The following is a 17,664-nucleotide window of genomic DNA, read 5'->3' on the forward strand; positions in this document are numbered from 1 at the left end:
CAGTCTGTTGTTATGTAAGAAAACATTTCTTAGGCCTTTATTTACAAAAGCTTTAAAAACAAATACCCTCTGTTATGCAAATTATTTGTCATTTAAAAAGGACCACCCAGTTACATCATCGTAACTCAATGAAAAAGAGGTGTTTGATTTTTTGTTTTTAAGTACAAGGTAAAACAGAATAATTTGGCGAACATTTGGAGATTTTTCTACTATTGATTTCAGTGTCAAACACGCACACACATACGCGCGCGCACGCACAGGCACACAATGTTGCACATTCCATCATTTCAGGCTAGTATTTAGCTATTCAATACCAAAAATCCTTCCTGCACAACTGCTCTGTACACATGCTATGCAGAGTTAAGAACGTACTTTAGGGTCCTTTAAAACAATATATCTAAAATATATTGCTAAGATATACTCAAAAATAAACTAGCATTACACTCCTCAGGTAACTTTATTAGCTATAAGTTATTTATATTTTGTTGTTTTACAACAAATATCTGTAACATCTGTCTTTGTAGCAACTACAAAAAAGCACGATTTAATTGTCCTTCTAATTCAGTAATTCAATTAAATAGTATTTTTTCAGATCTTTGGGTTTTATCTTCAACTAAACTGACTTTCAAAAATCATCAAATCAAGTACATAATAAATATGACTTCATAAAAAAATATCTGAGGTGTACACTACTAGAATAAAAGCTAGGAAGTTAATCAAGGGAAGTGTGCCATTACAAAACTCCCACTATTCCAATATCCTTCAACTCTCAGCTTAATGGCAAAAAATGCTGAAGTCATAGCTGTTCTTTTCCTGAAGGGTGTAAAGCTGTTTTTTCAAGCTTCTTTCCCCCATCACAGAGCGGGTTTAAAGGAGCAGGCCAACCAGCAGTTGACACGTGCAGGCTATGTTTGAAGACGACTGAACACTAGTGAAATAACAGCAGTTACTATGATTTCAGTAGTTTGTTTTGCTTGAACAAACAGAGGTTATGCAGCAAATAAGTCAGGTTCTGTGGGCTGAGATATCAAGGAAATACAGCGTGAAGCTGCTGAACTTGGAAGATGATTGTTTTCGAGCTGAGGGCAAAAGAAAAAACAAAACAAAACTTCAAATAAAACAGAGGATCTGAGTCAGAGTCTCTCTCTAAAGTGCAAATTTGATGGTCCACAATCTTGAATAGCTAAAACGCCTGCATAGTGGAAGAAACAGACATGAATGGGAAAGTTAGTTACAATCAGTGCCAGTTAATTTGGAGAAGGGAGGGGAAAGACAAAAAACTAGAAGATCAATATAGGTAAGTTTACCAGACTATTCATTATGATTTAACTTTCCCCTTCTCTCTGCCACACTGATCCTATACATGCTTTACAAATGGGCTAGTTATGAGGCCAAAATGTAACCCAGAAAATTTTACATTATCAATATTAAGATCAAAATCTGTGATAGGAACAGTCAAGTTTAGTACATAGAAAGGCAGAAAAGAAAATGTGCTGAGAAAGGGGGGAAAAAAAGCCTTATTGTCCAAGGGGTTCAACCAGAGATAAAACCTATATACAAGCATGTGGAGGTCAAAAAGATGGCCATTCATTTCATGTCATGACTGTTTGTTGGCTTCTTCTTCATATGCATTTCCTGTACCATTTTGTACATAAGATGACCCCGAACCAAGGCCGTATAAGTGGCCACAATATTTGGCATCATCAATGTGATCTTCAAAGAACATCTAAAGAGTTAAGAGAGAGACACAAATTATTGCCAAAGAAAAGGCTCAGTTTAAATACAACTACAGAAAGGCTTTAAAAATGTTACTTTCTTTTTAGCATAAGATATCAAATCCCAAGGTGCAAAAGATGATATAATTAACATAATAACACACTTAATCTCAACACATTATCAAAATGTGCTATATGACATGATTCTTTAAAGTAAATCTGTCAAGGAATACAATCAGTCTTCCTGTGCACCTTTCCTGATGAAATGGCCAAATGCAATATTTTGATAATTTTGTATTATCAGTTATCACTCACTTTTCTGCAAGTGCAACAAAGGTATTTCTCCAACTGATTTCTGTGGCGTTTCTCACAACAGGCATATGCTTAGCATCCATTATGGGTGCCTGTATTCTACCTACTTCTCAGTGTGGGTGTTTTCATCATACTCTATCTTGAAATGGAGGTATGTCCTGATTTGGATTATAAAGGTTTGGGGGTGGGGAGAATGTTTGAGCACAAAACCCATTATGGAGTTTAGAGAAATGCAGAAAGATGCATTTCCAGCTAGGTCCTCACAGAGGGGGACTTCACTGAAAAAGGAACAGCAAAATTAAAGTAAATTTTGTACTAAGACTGCATTTACACCTTGCAAGTCTTAATTGCAAACAGAACCTTTCAGTGGAAGACATATGAAACCCCATGATACTCTGATATTCTACGTTTCAGACTCAGGTTTTCAAGCAAAACCACTAATTCCCTCACAAAAAAAAAAAAAAAAGACGACACACATACCCAAAAATTCTTCACCCTAAAAACTTCACAGCACCCCGGACATCCCTATGGTTGACATTTTGAGTCATCATCAACATCCGAAATCTAAGGCAGCCAGAAGCATGCAGGAGCAGGGTGGACACAATACACAATCTAAATGCAGAGGACTGCATATACCACACAGACTGAAAACTTCTCCCTTTAAGATTTGCTCTTAGCAGCACAGTCTGGATGGAAAGTTCTGGACTGCAGGAATTGAAGACCTCCATTAAAAGTTTTAAAGCCCCAGCAGTTCTTAAAGAAATAATCAGGTAGGAAAACCCCAAAACAACAGCTCTACTGTTATAGTATCAGTATTTAAGTATTTCTGACGGGATTAAAAGATCAGTAGCTTTTTTGGCTGGGACTCAAAATCCCAGCAAGTTGCAACTCCTTCACAACCGTTAGTAACATAGCAGTAACACACTTACTAATTTTGTACCTCTAAAAGCATTGTAAAATTAAGTTTTTTCACTCAGAAATATCTTATTAAACAATGAACTCTACTGAAAAGGCTTTAAAAATGCACATTAAATATATTCCTCTCTGCTGATTACTGTGTCCTTATTTAGAAATGCTGTATTTGCAAAGAATCTCTGAAAATACTGAAAAAACATCATCATAATCAATCCATCTTTGCTGGCTTAGTTAGGCAAATCCTTTGCACTAAAAAACCTCGAAGTTTTCTACTTCTCCCAGTAAGAGCTTTTGGTAAACAAATTCAAGAAGCTGATTTGCCATGTAACACAAACTGCATTTCATTAGAGAAACAATCAGGGGTTTGAACCTTTTTCTCTAGAAAAATAACTCGAAAGGCAGTATCTTAGGCACGATCATCATATACTTCCTCTTTCCCTTTATTTGCTTTGGATTTTGTTTCAAATTCAAGAGGGAAAGATTAACAATACTGGGTAGACGGCAGATCGCTGCACTGGGCTTGGATCATACCAGAAACAATCCTCTATATTGCATCTGTACTACAAAGTTGTCACAGCTACGCAGTTGACAACTGCAACAGTTCCAGCAGAGGCAGAACAGAGTGTTTTGATGAGCAAGCCAGCTTAAATCACAGCGTTTATTTTTCACCTGCTGTCTCACCAGTATTTGTCAGAAACTTGTGGTCATTTTCTCCTTCATACAAAAGGCTGGATTACAGAAGGTAGACACCTCAGCATACAACACTAAACCTTACAAAAAGATAAGGTTTGCTATTGCCATCTGTTTTGACATGGTAAATGACATTGAACTGCTGGCAGAATGCCATATTCAGATCACTGGCATTTGACCAGTGCAACTGCTTTCCAGAAGAGGCCCCTTCAACATTTGTTTGTTCTGCTAATACAAAATATCCTAGTATCTTTCTATTGTACGCAGACAAGCAGCAAGGATATGTGAAGCTTGTAAGACCTGATTTCCCTTGCTGCAAACCTTGAATCAATTGATCAATGTATAATCTTTTAGAACCTGAGTTAATCTGTGCTTTACTCAATGGGAAGGAACAAATGCATGGACATTCTCCACAGCAGCCTGAAAGTCATTATTTAATATACCTGTAGCCTGCAAGTTTAGCTAGAAGTCGCTAGTCCAGACACTCTTCCCCCGCCCAAGCCTGTCACAAGCAGCAGTGCACACCAGCTGGGTATTACACTGAGCAGAAGCTCCAAAAAAATTGGCTTGAGTACGGTCACCCAGAAAGGAGTCTGGCTCCAGCAACTCATAACTCACTGCAGCAGGCACCTAAAAAAAGGTACCCTGCAAAACAGGGAAGGAAAAAAAACCCCAAAACCCCACCAAAAAATCCAAAAGCCAGGCACAGACTGGAAACAGGAAGCAATACTCACTCACAGCAGCTAAGCAGAGAATCAATAATGCTGGTTCACACTTACTCTGGGGAAAATACAGGTGGTCATATTTTTGTCAAGAAAGCAGTGACCCCTGAAGCCCTTCAGAGACCTCCTTAAAATACAGACTTATCAGAATCAGCAATTCCATCTGACTATCACATCACATTACTATCATGGAGATAAAAACCAATATGTCCACCTACTTCTCTCATTTTGAAAAAGGCCATTCCTGTGAGTAAAGAATCAGATCCTGCCTGATGCTGTGGTCCTATCCTTTCCAGCTCTAACTGTTCAGCCACTTCTTGTAATCCACCCTGAAAAAGAAAACATTGTTGTTAACTGCTGAAAAAAGATTAAATCAGAAAACTGAACAGCTATATTTGGGAAAATCTGTTACACAAGTCATACAACCTCAGGTATATTGTAACACTTGCACAGTAGCTGAAACAGTCATTATACTAGATAAATACACACCTGGAGAATCAAACTTTCAGTATCAATAGCAGCATTAGAATTCTGTGTCAGTATTGATTAAATAAAGCAGTATCTGTGACCAACAAAACTACTACTCCTTCATGTTCCAGCTTCTCCAGTAACCAGATGTCATTACTTAACAAAACAATTCCTTCAAGATGTTGAAAAGGACTGGCAATGCTGAAGAACAAAACCAGGTGTTCCTGTACTCCTTCTATTTGAAGGAAAGTTTAAAAGGTAAAAACATTGTTCTGCAAACACAAGAATTCAAGTGCTTACAAATGACATGCCCATATGCCTCCATATGTTAAAGTATCTAGGCTTCCTTTGAAATGGAGCTTTTTCTTTCCACTTACCTTTCAACAATTAAGCTGAGGGTTTTTCCACTTCCCTTCACAAAAACTGAGAGTATCCTTAAGTATCTAGAACACCACAGGGAGTCCAGGAAAATGTTACACAGCAGGCATTTAGAAATCAGGTCGTAAAGTCAAAAAAGGAAGAGAGTGCCCACTCCATCTCTACAAGACATTCTACCCCTCTTTAATGTTTGTTTCATTAGCTGCCATAAGAGGATAGGGAAAAAAACATGCAAAAAAATCCATCGTCTTGCAACTAGTTTTCTAAGATACTAAAATCCAATGGTATAGCCAGCTTTTCTGCTAGAGATGTATATTTAAGTCACATGTGTAATGAAACCTACTTCTTAAAAAAGTATATGAACATCTCACATACAAAAAGGGAACAATTAAACACAGTAATCGTCTGCTTTGAATGTTAATATATGGTTTAAAAGGACACTGTGAAGCTGTAGACATCACTCCAAAGCTGCAAATCTATCTGCTCTTAAAGGTAAAACTTCTCCAGTTTTGAAGCAATTTTTTTTTGAAGCCCAATAAGCTTATGTGAAAAACTATCCCCTTAACTGCAGAGTGACTAAATAAGCCTCTTTTTAGTGCCCCCCCAAATGGTAATAACTACCACATGTGGAAGCAAACCTGTCAGAAGTCAGTTTGGTTTTACATAGATAACACAGATCAGTTGAAGGACAGACATGTTATACTGTAACTTCAATCTTTTAATGCTGTAAGCTACACTGTGAGCACATAATTTTGTACATCAATTCTTTTTTTTTAATCATTAAGCCATAAAGCTACTGGAAATAGACTAAAGGACATGCACATTCTTTGAGGTCTAGAAAGATCAAAAAAACAAAGACAAAATCCTTAGTGCTGCCATAAGCTTTGCAAGGCAAAAATGTTGCACAGAGGCAATGTTTTTAAAGAAAGACTGCTTAGTATCCGAGTTCACCTTTCCTCGCACTCTTAACCTCTTTCAAGTACAGGAAGGGAAGTAATAAGAAGCAAAAGCATAACAAAGTTAAAACTCAGAGCAATAAAAATAAAGTCTAACCTGAAAATCAGATCAAATGTTATGAAAATTCCTGTGAATCTTCTGGCAACAGTTTTTTGTTTTGTTTATAAAGATGGAAGCTTCAGTAATACCATTCCCAAGTAACACCTACAAGCCAGCATGAAAACTGGTACTCGTATGGCTAGTTTTATTCTAGCTTGAGCAACTGGGATGTAGTTTACAGAAGTTTAAGATAAGAGTAAGTCTGTACACTACACAGTTAAGCACTGAAGCTAGCTTGTTTTCCTTATATGCTTGGATACAACATTTGAGCACTGCAAACATGCTCTGTTATTTAACTTACACTCTCGAAGACAGCTGAGGGTTGGTGGGCAGGGAAAAAAGTGCATCTCAGATACAAGCATGTTCTCTGCTTTCTAACTCCAATAATGAGCTGTTAGAGTTAGCAACAGCAGTTAGGCCCACACCCTTTCAAGGCGCCATTTGCTGCTCCTAACCCCCTACTTCAAGCTGCAAATTAGCAGTGCCTCACCATTGGGTTCTGCTAGCTGTAAGACTACCTACTCTAGCTTCAAATAACTTTGAAGAAAAAACACTCAAGAATAAAAATCAGTAATATTTGCACAGCAGCTGGAGGCTCTGGAATGTAGACTGAATTAAAAATTTACAGTAACAGCAGCCTACAGAAGAATGCTTTGAAAATAGTGCTTTTAGTGCTATATATCTATTTGTAAATATATCACACACCACTTTTGTATGGAACTTCTTGGTCTATAACTGCAATAATTACACAATAAAATTTGGCTGTCTCTGAAAATTAATAGGCTGTTGAGATTCTCTTTCAGGCAAGACTTTTGCACTCCAGATAAGAACACTTTACTCTTAGAGGAGAAGGACAAATTCTTTCCAAATTTTCAGCGCATCGGTCTTCCAAGAAAAAGGCCACAGAATGATTTACATAATCACACAGCCACAGTCAACAGCAAATCCAGTTCAAACTCTCATTTCATGGCACTGGTACCAGAGTTCATTGTTCTGTACAAACCCCCATGTTAAAAGCAGGTTTCCCACAAGGTCTATAAGTCTACATTACTTAGAGTTGCTGTTACTGTCAAAAGGTTTGGAATTGTCTACATAGAAAGATTTTTAGAGAACAAGCAAGAGTTTAACCTATACTACATTAATATCTCATGTTAACTCCCAGTCTGCATGCCAGTAAAGTACATTCATGTCCATTTAAGTTAGAGTAACATACTGCAGATTCACAGACTACTTAATTCCACAAGTAGAGCATTGAACAGCTTCCCAATCCTGAAGCATATTTCTCTTCTCAATGCCAAAAGTTCTTTCTTGGGTGTGTGGGGGCAGGGAGTAGGGGACCTACAGCAAGTCAGTGACTTTCACATGAAAAATAACTTAGACAAGTCAATAAAGGACAACTGCACAGCAGTTCAATTCACTGCAATTTAATAGAGATTGTAAGTGACAGACATCAGGAGACAGCGCATGCATTTTTAGAGTCACAACACTGAATGTTTAGCAATTTGTTTCAGACAGCTGCTCTCAGTACAGTACAAGTCCACCATCATTTCATCACTGGTAAATTTGGAGGGGTAGGGTAGTCCACATCCCTTCCCCTGCTGTCATTACCAGTCTTCAGGTTAGGTGACAGGATCAAGATTTACTGCAGGAAAGCTGACCTACATATTCAGCTCTGAAAAAAAGAGTCACCCTTGTTCTTAAGGTTTGCTGAAATAAGACCTGTGAAGGTTTTTCTTGTCTTCCAAAAAACATTAATAAACAATGCAGGTTACACACAACTATGTCTTAACGAAATGACAGGAAATACAATCCCCTCCTCCCCAAACCCACTGGGAATGTCAACTCTGGAATGGTGACATGGAATGTCATTCTGTCACCTTTCCTACATCACTAAAGTTGGATTATACATTCTGTTCTTGGTAAGTGTCAGCACCACTAAGACACCAGATGCTTTACTTTCCTTCACCAGGAGTGAGAAAGCAAGGGTGTTCTTTGTTTGGGGTTCCCCCCCACCCCTCCTTTAAGACTCCTGAAGTTTACGAACATTTCATTTTTTCTTCTGGCCTCTGTGGAGAAAAACTGTTTCTAAGATGTTCTCTAATACTCAGCCATTTGCCTGGCTGATTATACCAGTAACAACTCTAGATGAACACAGGTAGGTATACTTTTCTTCCTAACTGGAAGGAAGGTCTCCATTTTCAACATTAATTTGATTAACAAAAGCATTTACACACTTTACTTCCCACACAAGTAGGCTACTACTAAAAAGTGACACATTCTATTAGTTTATCTCAGAAAGAAACAGCAGACTATAAACCCCACACAGATCACTAGTTCCGCACGACGAAGTGGCAAGCCATCCCTTAGGGTTTGGTTGTACTACAGTCAGTGTTCTCTTTTTCCTGCAGGTTCTCATTAAGAAAGCCTAGAGAATCAAGTTACTTTCCATAAAAGCAGCAAGTCATTAATTGCCTCAGATGAGCGATGCACCTCATTCCAGCAGCAGTCCAGACTCTTACAGTTCTTTGGCAAGTAAAGCTGTTAGCAATCCCTGTAGCATCTTTCTTTCACTTGCTGTCTTCCCCTTCACATACTTAGTTCCAGTTTCCATTCATTCTCCAGTCCAACAAAGTATCCAAATTTTATGCCTGATAGGGTAAGCCAATTAATAACCCCGCTGGCCTGACATGAGAGATTAGTTCCTAGTACTGCATTTTTTCTAGAAGTCACATGTTGTCCCTGAACATATGCTGTTGTTTATCTTTCCTTATGGGACCATCTGAAACATTCTTCGCTCCATTCCTCTTCCCAAGACACTTCCACAGCATCATCGTTGCAATTACCTTTGCCAAGACGACTGCAGTCCTTTAGTGGACTGCACAATGAGGAAATAAGAGTATATGAAACCCATCAATTCTTATGGCTCAAGAAGTGAAGGATCAATTCCAAACATGGGCTTATAATCTGTCAACAAAGACTGGGCACTATAAATACAGTATCAACATGCTATTTTTAACTGGTAAGCAGTTATAAAAATTGATGTGTGCTCCTGCCTGCCTCTATAGATTTAATATTAAAGGCTATTGATAAAGTTTGAGATAACAAGGCTGTTTAATACGTATTATCAAAGCAAAACCAGAAAACAAAAATACAGAAAATAAGTATTTTTTAGCAGAAAGCACTCTCTCTCCAAACCCAAAGTTTGTTCTGAGCCATTAACAGATTACTTACCTTCAGATTTTTGCAACTCTTCATGAGATATTTTACATCATAGATGACAGGGAAAAACAATCGCAGTATCTCAAAGAAGTCCAACTCTTCTTCAGGTAAATTCGAGTTTGTCAGGATTTTGATTAGATAGCCAAAGTCATATCCACTGCAAATTAACAACAAAAACAATATAAGCAAATAACTTCACAGCATCCTTCTCACTTCCAACATCAAGACTTTATTACATATCAACAGGACATTTTGCTTCATTTCAATGCAATTAAGACTGACCCTTACAAAAGACTCAGTGTAAATGGCTCTATTGCAGCTTTCAGGGAAAACATTTTAATTTAGTCTCAATGAGGCCAAGTGAAGAAGCAAAAAAAAGATCTGCCTAGAGGAGCTTCTCCAGATCCTGAAACAAGGTAGTGCTGTTGGGGCTTCTTCTGATAACAAGAACTTAAAACACAAAGACTCCTAGCTGGTTCCTTTCACACAGACTGGAGTTTCTCATACAAACTGAATGAGATAAGAGACACTTATACAGTTCTTGAAATCCAAAGGATTCATGAGTTTCCAGAGCCAACACATGCTTATGCCTGGAGGCAAGTTTCACCCTCAGCAATGAAGAGCAGGTTGTCTTTCAACTTTCCTAATTAAATCAGCACACAGTTAGACAGCTGAAAAAACTTAGTATTTTGTAGACTATTACTCCTTTTGGAGGCAAGGACAAAGTTAGAAAATTTTTTTGTGTGTACATATAAGTCAGCAGGAGGCAGCAAGGTAACTGAACAGTACAGGTTTGGTAGAAGAAACTGAGGTATTATACATGTAGTGTGTGTAGTGGAGAGAAGAGTTTGGGAAGACTTCCTTCTCAGTAGCTTGACTGAAGAAAGAGGACAGAGGAAATGAGGTGTGGAAGTAAGAGGGGAAATTGTGTACTTTTACAAAGGGTTATGAGAGGAAACAAGGCTTAAAGCATAGGAAAGGCAGATGCCAGGGTATTAAGCAGGACTGAACACCACAACAAAAAGCAGTGATGACTAGCTATGCTTTTCCCTAGGAAGGCAGAGATTACCAATCAGATTATTCTTGATCTGATCATGAATCTGATCTGTTCTGATCCCTTGTACTTGCAGGATTGCTCATGCACATATACACTGAACTAGATGGGGGACTGATACATTATCTTGTTATTAGGTTTGCATTGAACCAAATCAGTTCCTAGATTTTACTGACATGGATTTTTAAAAATGTCTGTACTAGCAAACAAGATGAAAACAGGCAGCAGGGCTGCCTCTGTTGAAGGCTGCATCAGTTTTGCTGCTTAAGGAACCTTACTGTATAGCTGAGAGACAATTCAAGTGGCCATCACAGACTCCAAATTCCCAGTTTAAGACTTCATGTTTGTTCTTGGTTACATGAGGATCATACTCAAACCCAAGAATTTTGCAACTTGGTAAATCTTGACTAAGATCTTTAACTGTGAGATGAGCAATACAGAAGACAAATCAGTTAAGAGCACTGTACTACTGATCCTGCAGATATTTAGCACCCACAAAGACTGCTGACTTCTGATGCAGGCTGAAGGCTTTAGCTTGCATACTCAATGTAAAGAGGATTGCTTTTTGTACCTTTTGTATACGATGGGATTTTCTACATCATCTTTATCTTATGAATTTCTAGACAGAGGGTAGAAAATCTTGAACACACTGGAAATGAATGGATTGTTTACTGAAAGTCCATTAATACAAGATATACAAAAGGTACAGACTATTGCAGCTCTCCCATGGGGGTTTCCAGTGCTCTAAACAGGAATTTCATGTGGAATTAATCCTGCACTGCATCTGGTGCTTTGAAGCTGTGCTGGTGCTCCACAGCAGCAGCCACTGGCCACAGAGCAAAGGAGCCAAAGATAAAGAAGGACTTCAGCCGAGAGTCTTACAAAGTAAAAACCTGTAGTATACTTGGCAAAAGAGTGGCTTGGAAGCTTAATTTTGTTAGATAGCTGGGGGGGGGGGGGGGAAGCGGTGGGGAAGCCTGTATCAGCATAAAACCCTATATAGAAACAGAAAAGAAAAAAAGCCATATTAGCAAAAAAGACCGTTCAGAAAGATGCAAAAAAGACTGTTCAGTATCCAGATTTACTCCTCTAGAGATTAGAGAGCTTACTAACTCACTGAATTCCTGACATCTGTCATCCCTGTGGCTCAAATGTAACATTCGTATTAAAGCTTTTGAAGTGAAGAAAACAGTATTTGTGCTCCTCTTCTCTATCCCCCCCCTAAAAAAAAGTTTTTGACTCCCCTCCTCTTCCCCCAAAAAAATGTATGTACATGACAATTACTAGAAAACAGATGCTCTCAAACACTTCCAATTTCTATCAAGGAAGTACTGTAAGAACAGAAAAGTCAAGGTTCATTTACTATTTGTATTGAGAGGGAGCAGGCTATTGTAAATCTGCAATTTTGATGATGAATTTTATACTTTTTTTATATATATATTATTTATTTATTTTTCCCCTGGAGATTGTAGCAGAGGCTTTCATTCTAAGATCCTCATGCTTTAAAAAGTAACAAGATAGCTGAACAGTGGATTTAACAGGCATGATTAGCCTTCCATTGCGTGACAGCATTCAGTCAGATATCTGATTCTTGGATCTTAAGCATGGGTTAGTTTTAGTCAGCTCAACCAAATAATGTCTCTCATTCCTTAAGTTCCAGCTGCTTACACTTAGTCCCATTGTGCTTGTAACAATCATCACAAACCACACTTTACTAATCACAATGCTGTATCAAGGCATTTACATAATCTTTTTAGTATACTTTTCAGGGGTAATATGCTCCAGTCATCTGAGCTTACACAGACATAAGAACTGTCACTCCAATTCATGACTAAGATATATCTAGTTCAAAACTTTGAGTGGCCACTGCTGAATGCTAACAGAAGGGTAAGAAAGTCCACAGTGAGCAATTATGTAATTATCTGCTCATTAAAGAAGTTTTCTTTTAATCCTCTAACAGGCAATTAGTGCTTGGTTTATACCCTGAAGCACATAGGCTTCCCTTCCTTAAAAAGCTTTCACCATTTCTAATATAATCACCTAAAGTTACTTAGTGCAGCTAGCCACAATCCCTGGAGCTATACAGCAACATAAGCACTCTTACAACCACTTTTTTTCTTCTCCTTTTTTCACTGAACATGGACAGCTGTAGGCAACAAGACCACGGAAAAGATCAAACCTGCCTGTATTTCTTTCCCTCACTATCCAGAAAGAATTCAGACAGCCAATTAACAATGAATTCTACTCAAGCACCAACAGTCTCTGAAATAAATCAAAACCTGACAGAGCTGAGAAAGCTTTACTTCATTTTATAACTGGCTAATAGAAATGAGCCAACAGATTAAATTTTACTAAAATCAGTTAGACACAAACGATGATAGAAATACAATAGCTTGGAACCTTCCAGCTTCCCAAAAACATCTGGGTTAAGAGGCATGTTTGCACAGAGCCTCCAAAGGTAGGTTGAGGAGGCTGCACACAGGTGGACACTCAAAGCTTCAGCAGATCAGTCAGTTGAACATCCACAAAAACATTGTTTGAGCTGTTCTGTTTTATAACTTGTTAGACTGCCAAGCACTCACAGCTCTCTTGACTGTGACAAGAATCAGAAATTCAAGGCCTCCCCCTCCTCTCTCACAGACTCAAATACATCTTAACACACACAAAAGATTTGATGGAGTTGCTTATGAAGTTGCAGTATACAAGAATCAGTGATAGTGCAGATGTTTCTTTGCCTGGCAGAAGTGCCTGGCAGAACTGCAGGTCCACACAGATTTGCCAATAGGTCAGGATGCCAAGGCAGCTACATCAAATGCAGAGATAAAAAGGACACAAAGAAAACTATTTGAGAAGCTAAGAGCTTAGAAATAAACTATGTAAGAGTTCAAGGAAATCAAAGACTGGGAAATGAAACAAAACCAAAACATAACCTCACACTCTGAGAAAGGAGTAATTCCCCTCTGCCCACTTCCTAAGAGACACATACATTTTGAGTGTTAGTAGTAATTAAAGCATTTTAAGTAAACAGAAGCAATAGCAGTCAGCAACTATCAAGCACAGCTTTTTCAGTAGTCAAACACCTACTGCATGGAGAACCTACATGAAACAAATTTTCAACTGAGCTGTCCCGCTGTTTAAGTTTCCACTGATAGAACATAGTTACAATCAACCTAAGACATATTTAGAAACACCTGTTTACTATTCTTTGTGGCACATTTTATGTGACCCATGCTCATTTATAGCTTTGTGCAATCTTAGCTTCCTCAGAACTTAACCCACTACTCCAGGGTTTTGTGATAAAGATAACATCAACATGCTCTGTCAAGCACAAGCGCCTTCAAATGCTCTCTGACTTCAAGCAGAGTCGTGGATAATCGTGTTTGACAAGCATTTGGTAGAAATCCTCTTAAGAGAGCTATTCTAAAGAGATTTTCAGTGAAGTCCACAACAGAAACTCATTTTAGCACAGATGAAACCAGACTTTAATAAAGCCATTCCAAAAACCCTTCTTAAGCTGCACTAGTAAAAGTGGCATTGTTGCACATAGTTTGCACTACACTTTGACCAGCATACTAGTCAGGAATCACACACAATCAATATAATTATGCTTTAAAAAGAATTCCTAGTGTAGAAATGGCTCAGGTATTCTTTTGCTAGGATAGCTTGCCCTGGGCCCTTAAAGTTATTAGGCAATACTGCAAAACCACCATTTTGTAGCTATAGCTGCTTCTACATGGCAGTGTCTGTTGGTGTACCAGTTACATGCATAACATGCCTCTCCTCCCCTTCTCCTGAACCATCCAAGTTATTTTACTGTAGTCAAGTGTAAATCACAAATATGCACACAACAGCCCACAATAATGGGCTTAAGAAGCTGAAAGAAACTTAATTCACTAATTCAGCCTTCATAGTTATTTTGACACAGTTCACGGTATTCTTGTTCCAGTATTTTTCCCCAAGGTGCTACCCTAGTAGCAAGATAGCAAGAGGAAGACTATTTTGGAGTCATATTGTGAGTCAAGACAGCTGCAAGTGGAAGATGTAGGCAGATTAGGTGACAAGCATACTCAAAGAGGATCCTCTTTTTTTGTTAACTAGCTTTTCTCCCCCATCTCCCTTTTAGAAAGTCAGTGTAACACTTGCTTTCTACAAAGCAAGTCAAAATGATGAATTCTGCAACAGGCTGTTATATGCACCTTTCTACTACTGTTTTACATTCCTTATTTTTCAGTTGGTTAATAACGTAAATACTTCTCTAATTCCATGTGACCTTCTCTCCTCCAACCTCCCCTCCAAGATTTAATACTTAAGGATGAAGAATTTGGGTTTTTTTTTCTAATTTAGTCATCTACATATTACCATCCACCAATGTAGCATGTGTGATAAACAAGAATAAGGCTGTAAGGAAACTACTAGTCTCAGCTAAAACATTTGCTCTACCTTTGCTGACTTGCTTAACAGCCAGCATTTAAGATGTCAACTTGAGGGCATTACATAGCAATAAGCCTTTAAAGTCACTGGTGCTTGCCAAAAGTGCAAATTATCTCTGGCACGTAGTTGACTATACAATGACTATTGCATAAGTTTTAAAGTGTTAAATGTTATTAACACCCGAAGATTTTTTGTATCTTGACAGATTCACAGAGATTTAGCATTTGCATTTCTGTTTCTACTTGGAAGATGAGTTCTTGTAATGGAGTAAATAGTAAAATATATTCATTACTGCAGCTAGAATTAAGGTTTATCAGGGCTCTCCTTCCAAGCCGAACCATTTTCAGCTCCCCAGATTATCAGGAGATTTAAAACAAATTTAGAAGTGTTTTATAAAGCTCTTCAATGATAATTCTGTGGTCTCTCGCATAAGACAAACAATATTTGCTCAAGAATTGCTTAGGAATAGTTTGCTTTTATCACTGTTACTATTCTTACTTGCATGTGTGATATTAAAAGATACAATGCCACCTGCTGGCTTAGGAGTTTCATGTTTTTCTGGTTTACAGTTTTCTGGTTACAGTGTAAACACCAAAAATAAAACACCAGTACCACCCTGTATACTCTATTCTTCTAATACAGAATGGTGCTATAGGTATTACAGCAGAAATAGTTTTCTAAGTCTTACCAACCAAGATATGTGCTATACACACTATCAGATGTATACCACAACACGAGATGTGAAATCCAAGCTCTAGAATTCAATAATCAATATTGAAAACTCAAATACTTAACACACAGAATTTACCTATGAAAGGAAAGCCACTTGACTCCTTCACACAGTACAACTCCTGATGTCATAAGCAGTTCTGCAAAGTACTGAGTCTCAATTCCTTCTTCCTCATGCTTTTTAAACTGGATACCAGACGTCGTCAACAGTTCAATAGAGTCCTGGGCATACATATCTTCTCTAAAAACAGAGAGAGGAAACGTAAATTTTCAAGATCTACAAGCCTCAGTGATTATGAACCTGGTAACATTTCTTTTTTGCTATTCATTCCACAGACTTCGCTAGCATAGAGCAGGAGCAACTTTATTTTGTTCCGTGTGAATTACAAAACCAACCATTTTTCATAGCTTTTGTTAACCTTCACTAGCATTTCACCATTCCCTGCACCTCCATTCTCACCTCCTTCATAAAAAAACTAGTTCCTGCTCCTCTTCCGATTACCTAGAACTCCCCTTTTGCAAATCTACAGAGGAAAGTGAATGTATGAATACAGATATTTTACTGAATAAGATCCATTACTTGAACTGACAAATTAAATGTAACAGTTGAAGCATTAACACCTTACATCATAGAAGTAGGAACAGTACACTCCAGATCCCAGTGCTGTATTAGTTCTGTGGATAATATTTCCCACACATTTCTTGTGATTTAAGCTTACGTAAATGTTTAGACACATGCTCATCAGAACTTCCTTCTTGCTTCTGGAAACTGAGTACTTGCTCCATCTAGTCAATCCTTAAAATTCAGGTAGCCTAACATTTTATTTCTAAATGACTAACTTCAACTTTAATAGCCATATTTTGGACCTAAAATTTAACAGGATGGAAAAAAATTCCTCTTTGCCTTGTTTGATCCCCTCTTATCCTTGTATTTATTCCATTTACCACTAACATTTTTGTAAAGTCATAAGGATTTTCCTAAGGTTTAATCTATATCATCATAATGAAGACATAGAATGGTTAAAAAAAGCAAACGTGTCTCTACTTAGAAGATAATATTCATATCACTGTCTACAACATACTATTCTACAAAGTCTCTTCACTGTATAGTTTTCAATTTTAATAAAAAAACAACCAAAACAAAAAATAAAAGACAAAAAAACCAATATATCAAACTTAACTATTAGATTCAGTCAGAGACTTACATTCCTTATTCCTAATAGCAAGTCATCATTCACCAGAACATAGAGATACATTCTCAAGATGTGTTGTAGCTTTTTTCCCTCCCTCCCACACAGCTGCTCATTAGTTCTCCAGCTTTAAGGCATCAACTTCCCAACACCTGTCCATCTCCATAACACATTAAAGAACCCATCCAAAACAAACATGCCTGTTTTACAAGAAGTTTCAATTCTAGTTTGTTGCTCTGCACTAAATCAGGTGGATAGTTAGTTTAGAGAAATATTTATGCTCTTTAAAAGCACACTATAACAAGACCTGGCTGGAACCACACACAAAAAAATTACCTTCTAGGAACAGCCAACAGCTGTTTTGCTTTAGGAGCAGAACACTTGGCACAGTGCCACTTCCCAAAAGGAAATTTAGAAACAGACAAAAATAAGTAGTTTCTCCACCCACGTAAAAAAAATATTCATGTTTCATACAGCACTTACCTAGCTTACCTTTTTGTATAAAATCCCCCCAGTGAACTAGTAACAAGTCAGACAGGTGACCACCTATATCTTGCCTTACTAAGCTGTCTTATCTATGCAGCATCCGGTACAAATGGATGGAAAGCTACTTTTGTTTTCAGTTGCTTGACATTAAGTAGACCTTTGAAGCTCAGAAAATAAAAGATAACACAGGCTCTTGTTCCCAGATCACAGTTTGGAAGTTATTAATTCATTCCTCCTCTTTCTCCCATACTTAGCAGGATTAGTATATTCTTCTACTAAAACAATGGTTAACTTCCATC

The 17,664-nt window shown here is 37.8% G+C and overlaps 1 protein-coding gene across 4 annotated transcripts in view; it reads right to left on the reverse strand.

The window, feature by feature from the left end:
- The window catches only part of CNOT7 (CCR4-NOT transcription complex subunit 7), a 20,887-nt gene continuing 3,223 nt past the window's right edge, over window positions 1-17,664 (reverse strand). For all 4 annotated transcript variants that reach the window (XM_072862740.1, XM_072862738.1, XM_072862739.1 and 1 more), the window contains 4 exons: window positions 15,769-15,930; window positions 9,488-9,632; window positions 4,573-4,683; window positions 1-1,726 (listed from right to left, as the gene is read on the reverse strand). In XM_072862740.1, coding sequence (XP_072718841.1) covers window positions 1,598-1,726; window positions 4,573-4,683; window positions 9,488-9,632; window positions 15,769-15,930 — 547 coding nt within the window. In that variant the 3' untranslated portion in view covers window positions 1-1,597. The remainder of the gene's footprint in view (window positions 1,727-4,572; window positions 4,684-9,487; window positions 9,633-15,768; window positions 15,931-17,664) is intronic.

Source organism: Ciconia boyciana, chromosome 5, assembly GCF_034638445.1.
Source record: "Ciconia boyciana chromosome 5, ASM3463844v1, whole genome shotgun sequence".
Taxonomy (NCBI): Eukaryota; Metazoa; Chordata; class Aves; order Ciconiiformes; family Ciconiidae; genus Ciconia; species Ciconia boyciana.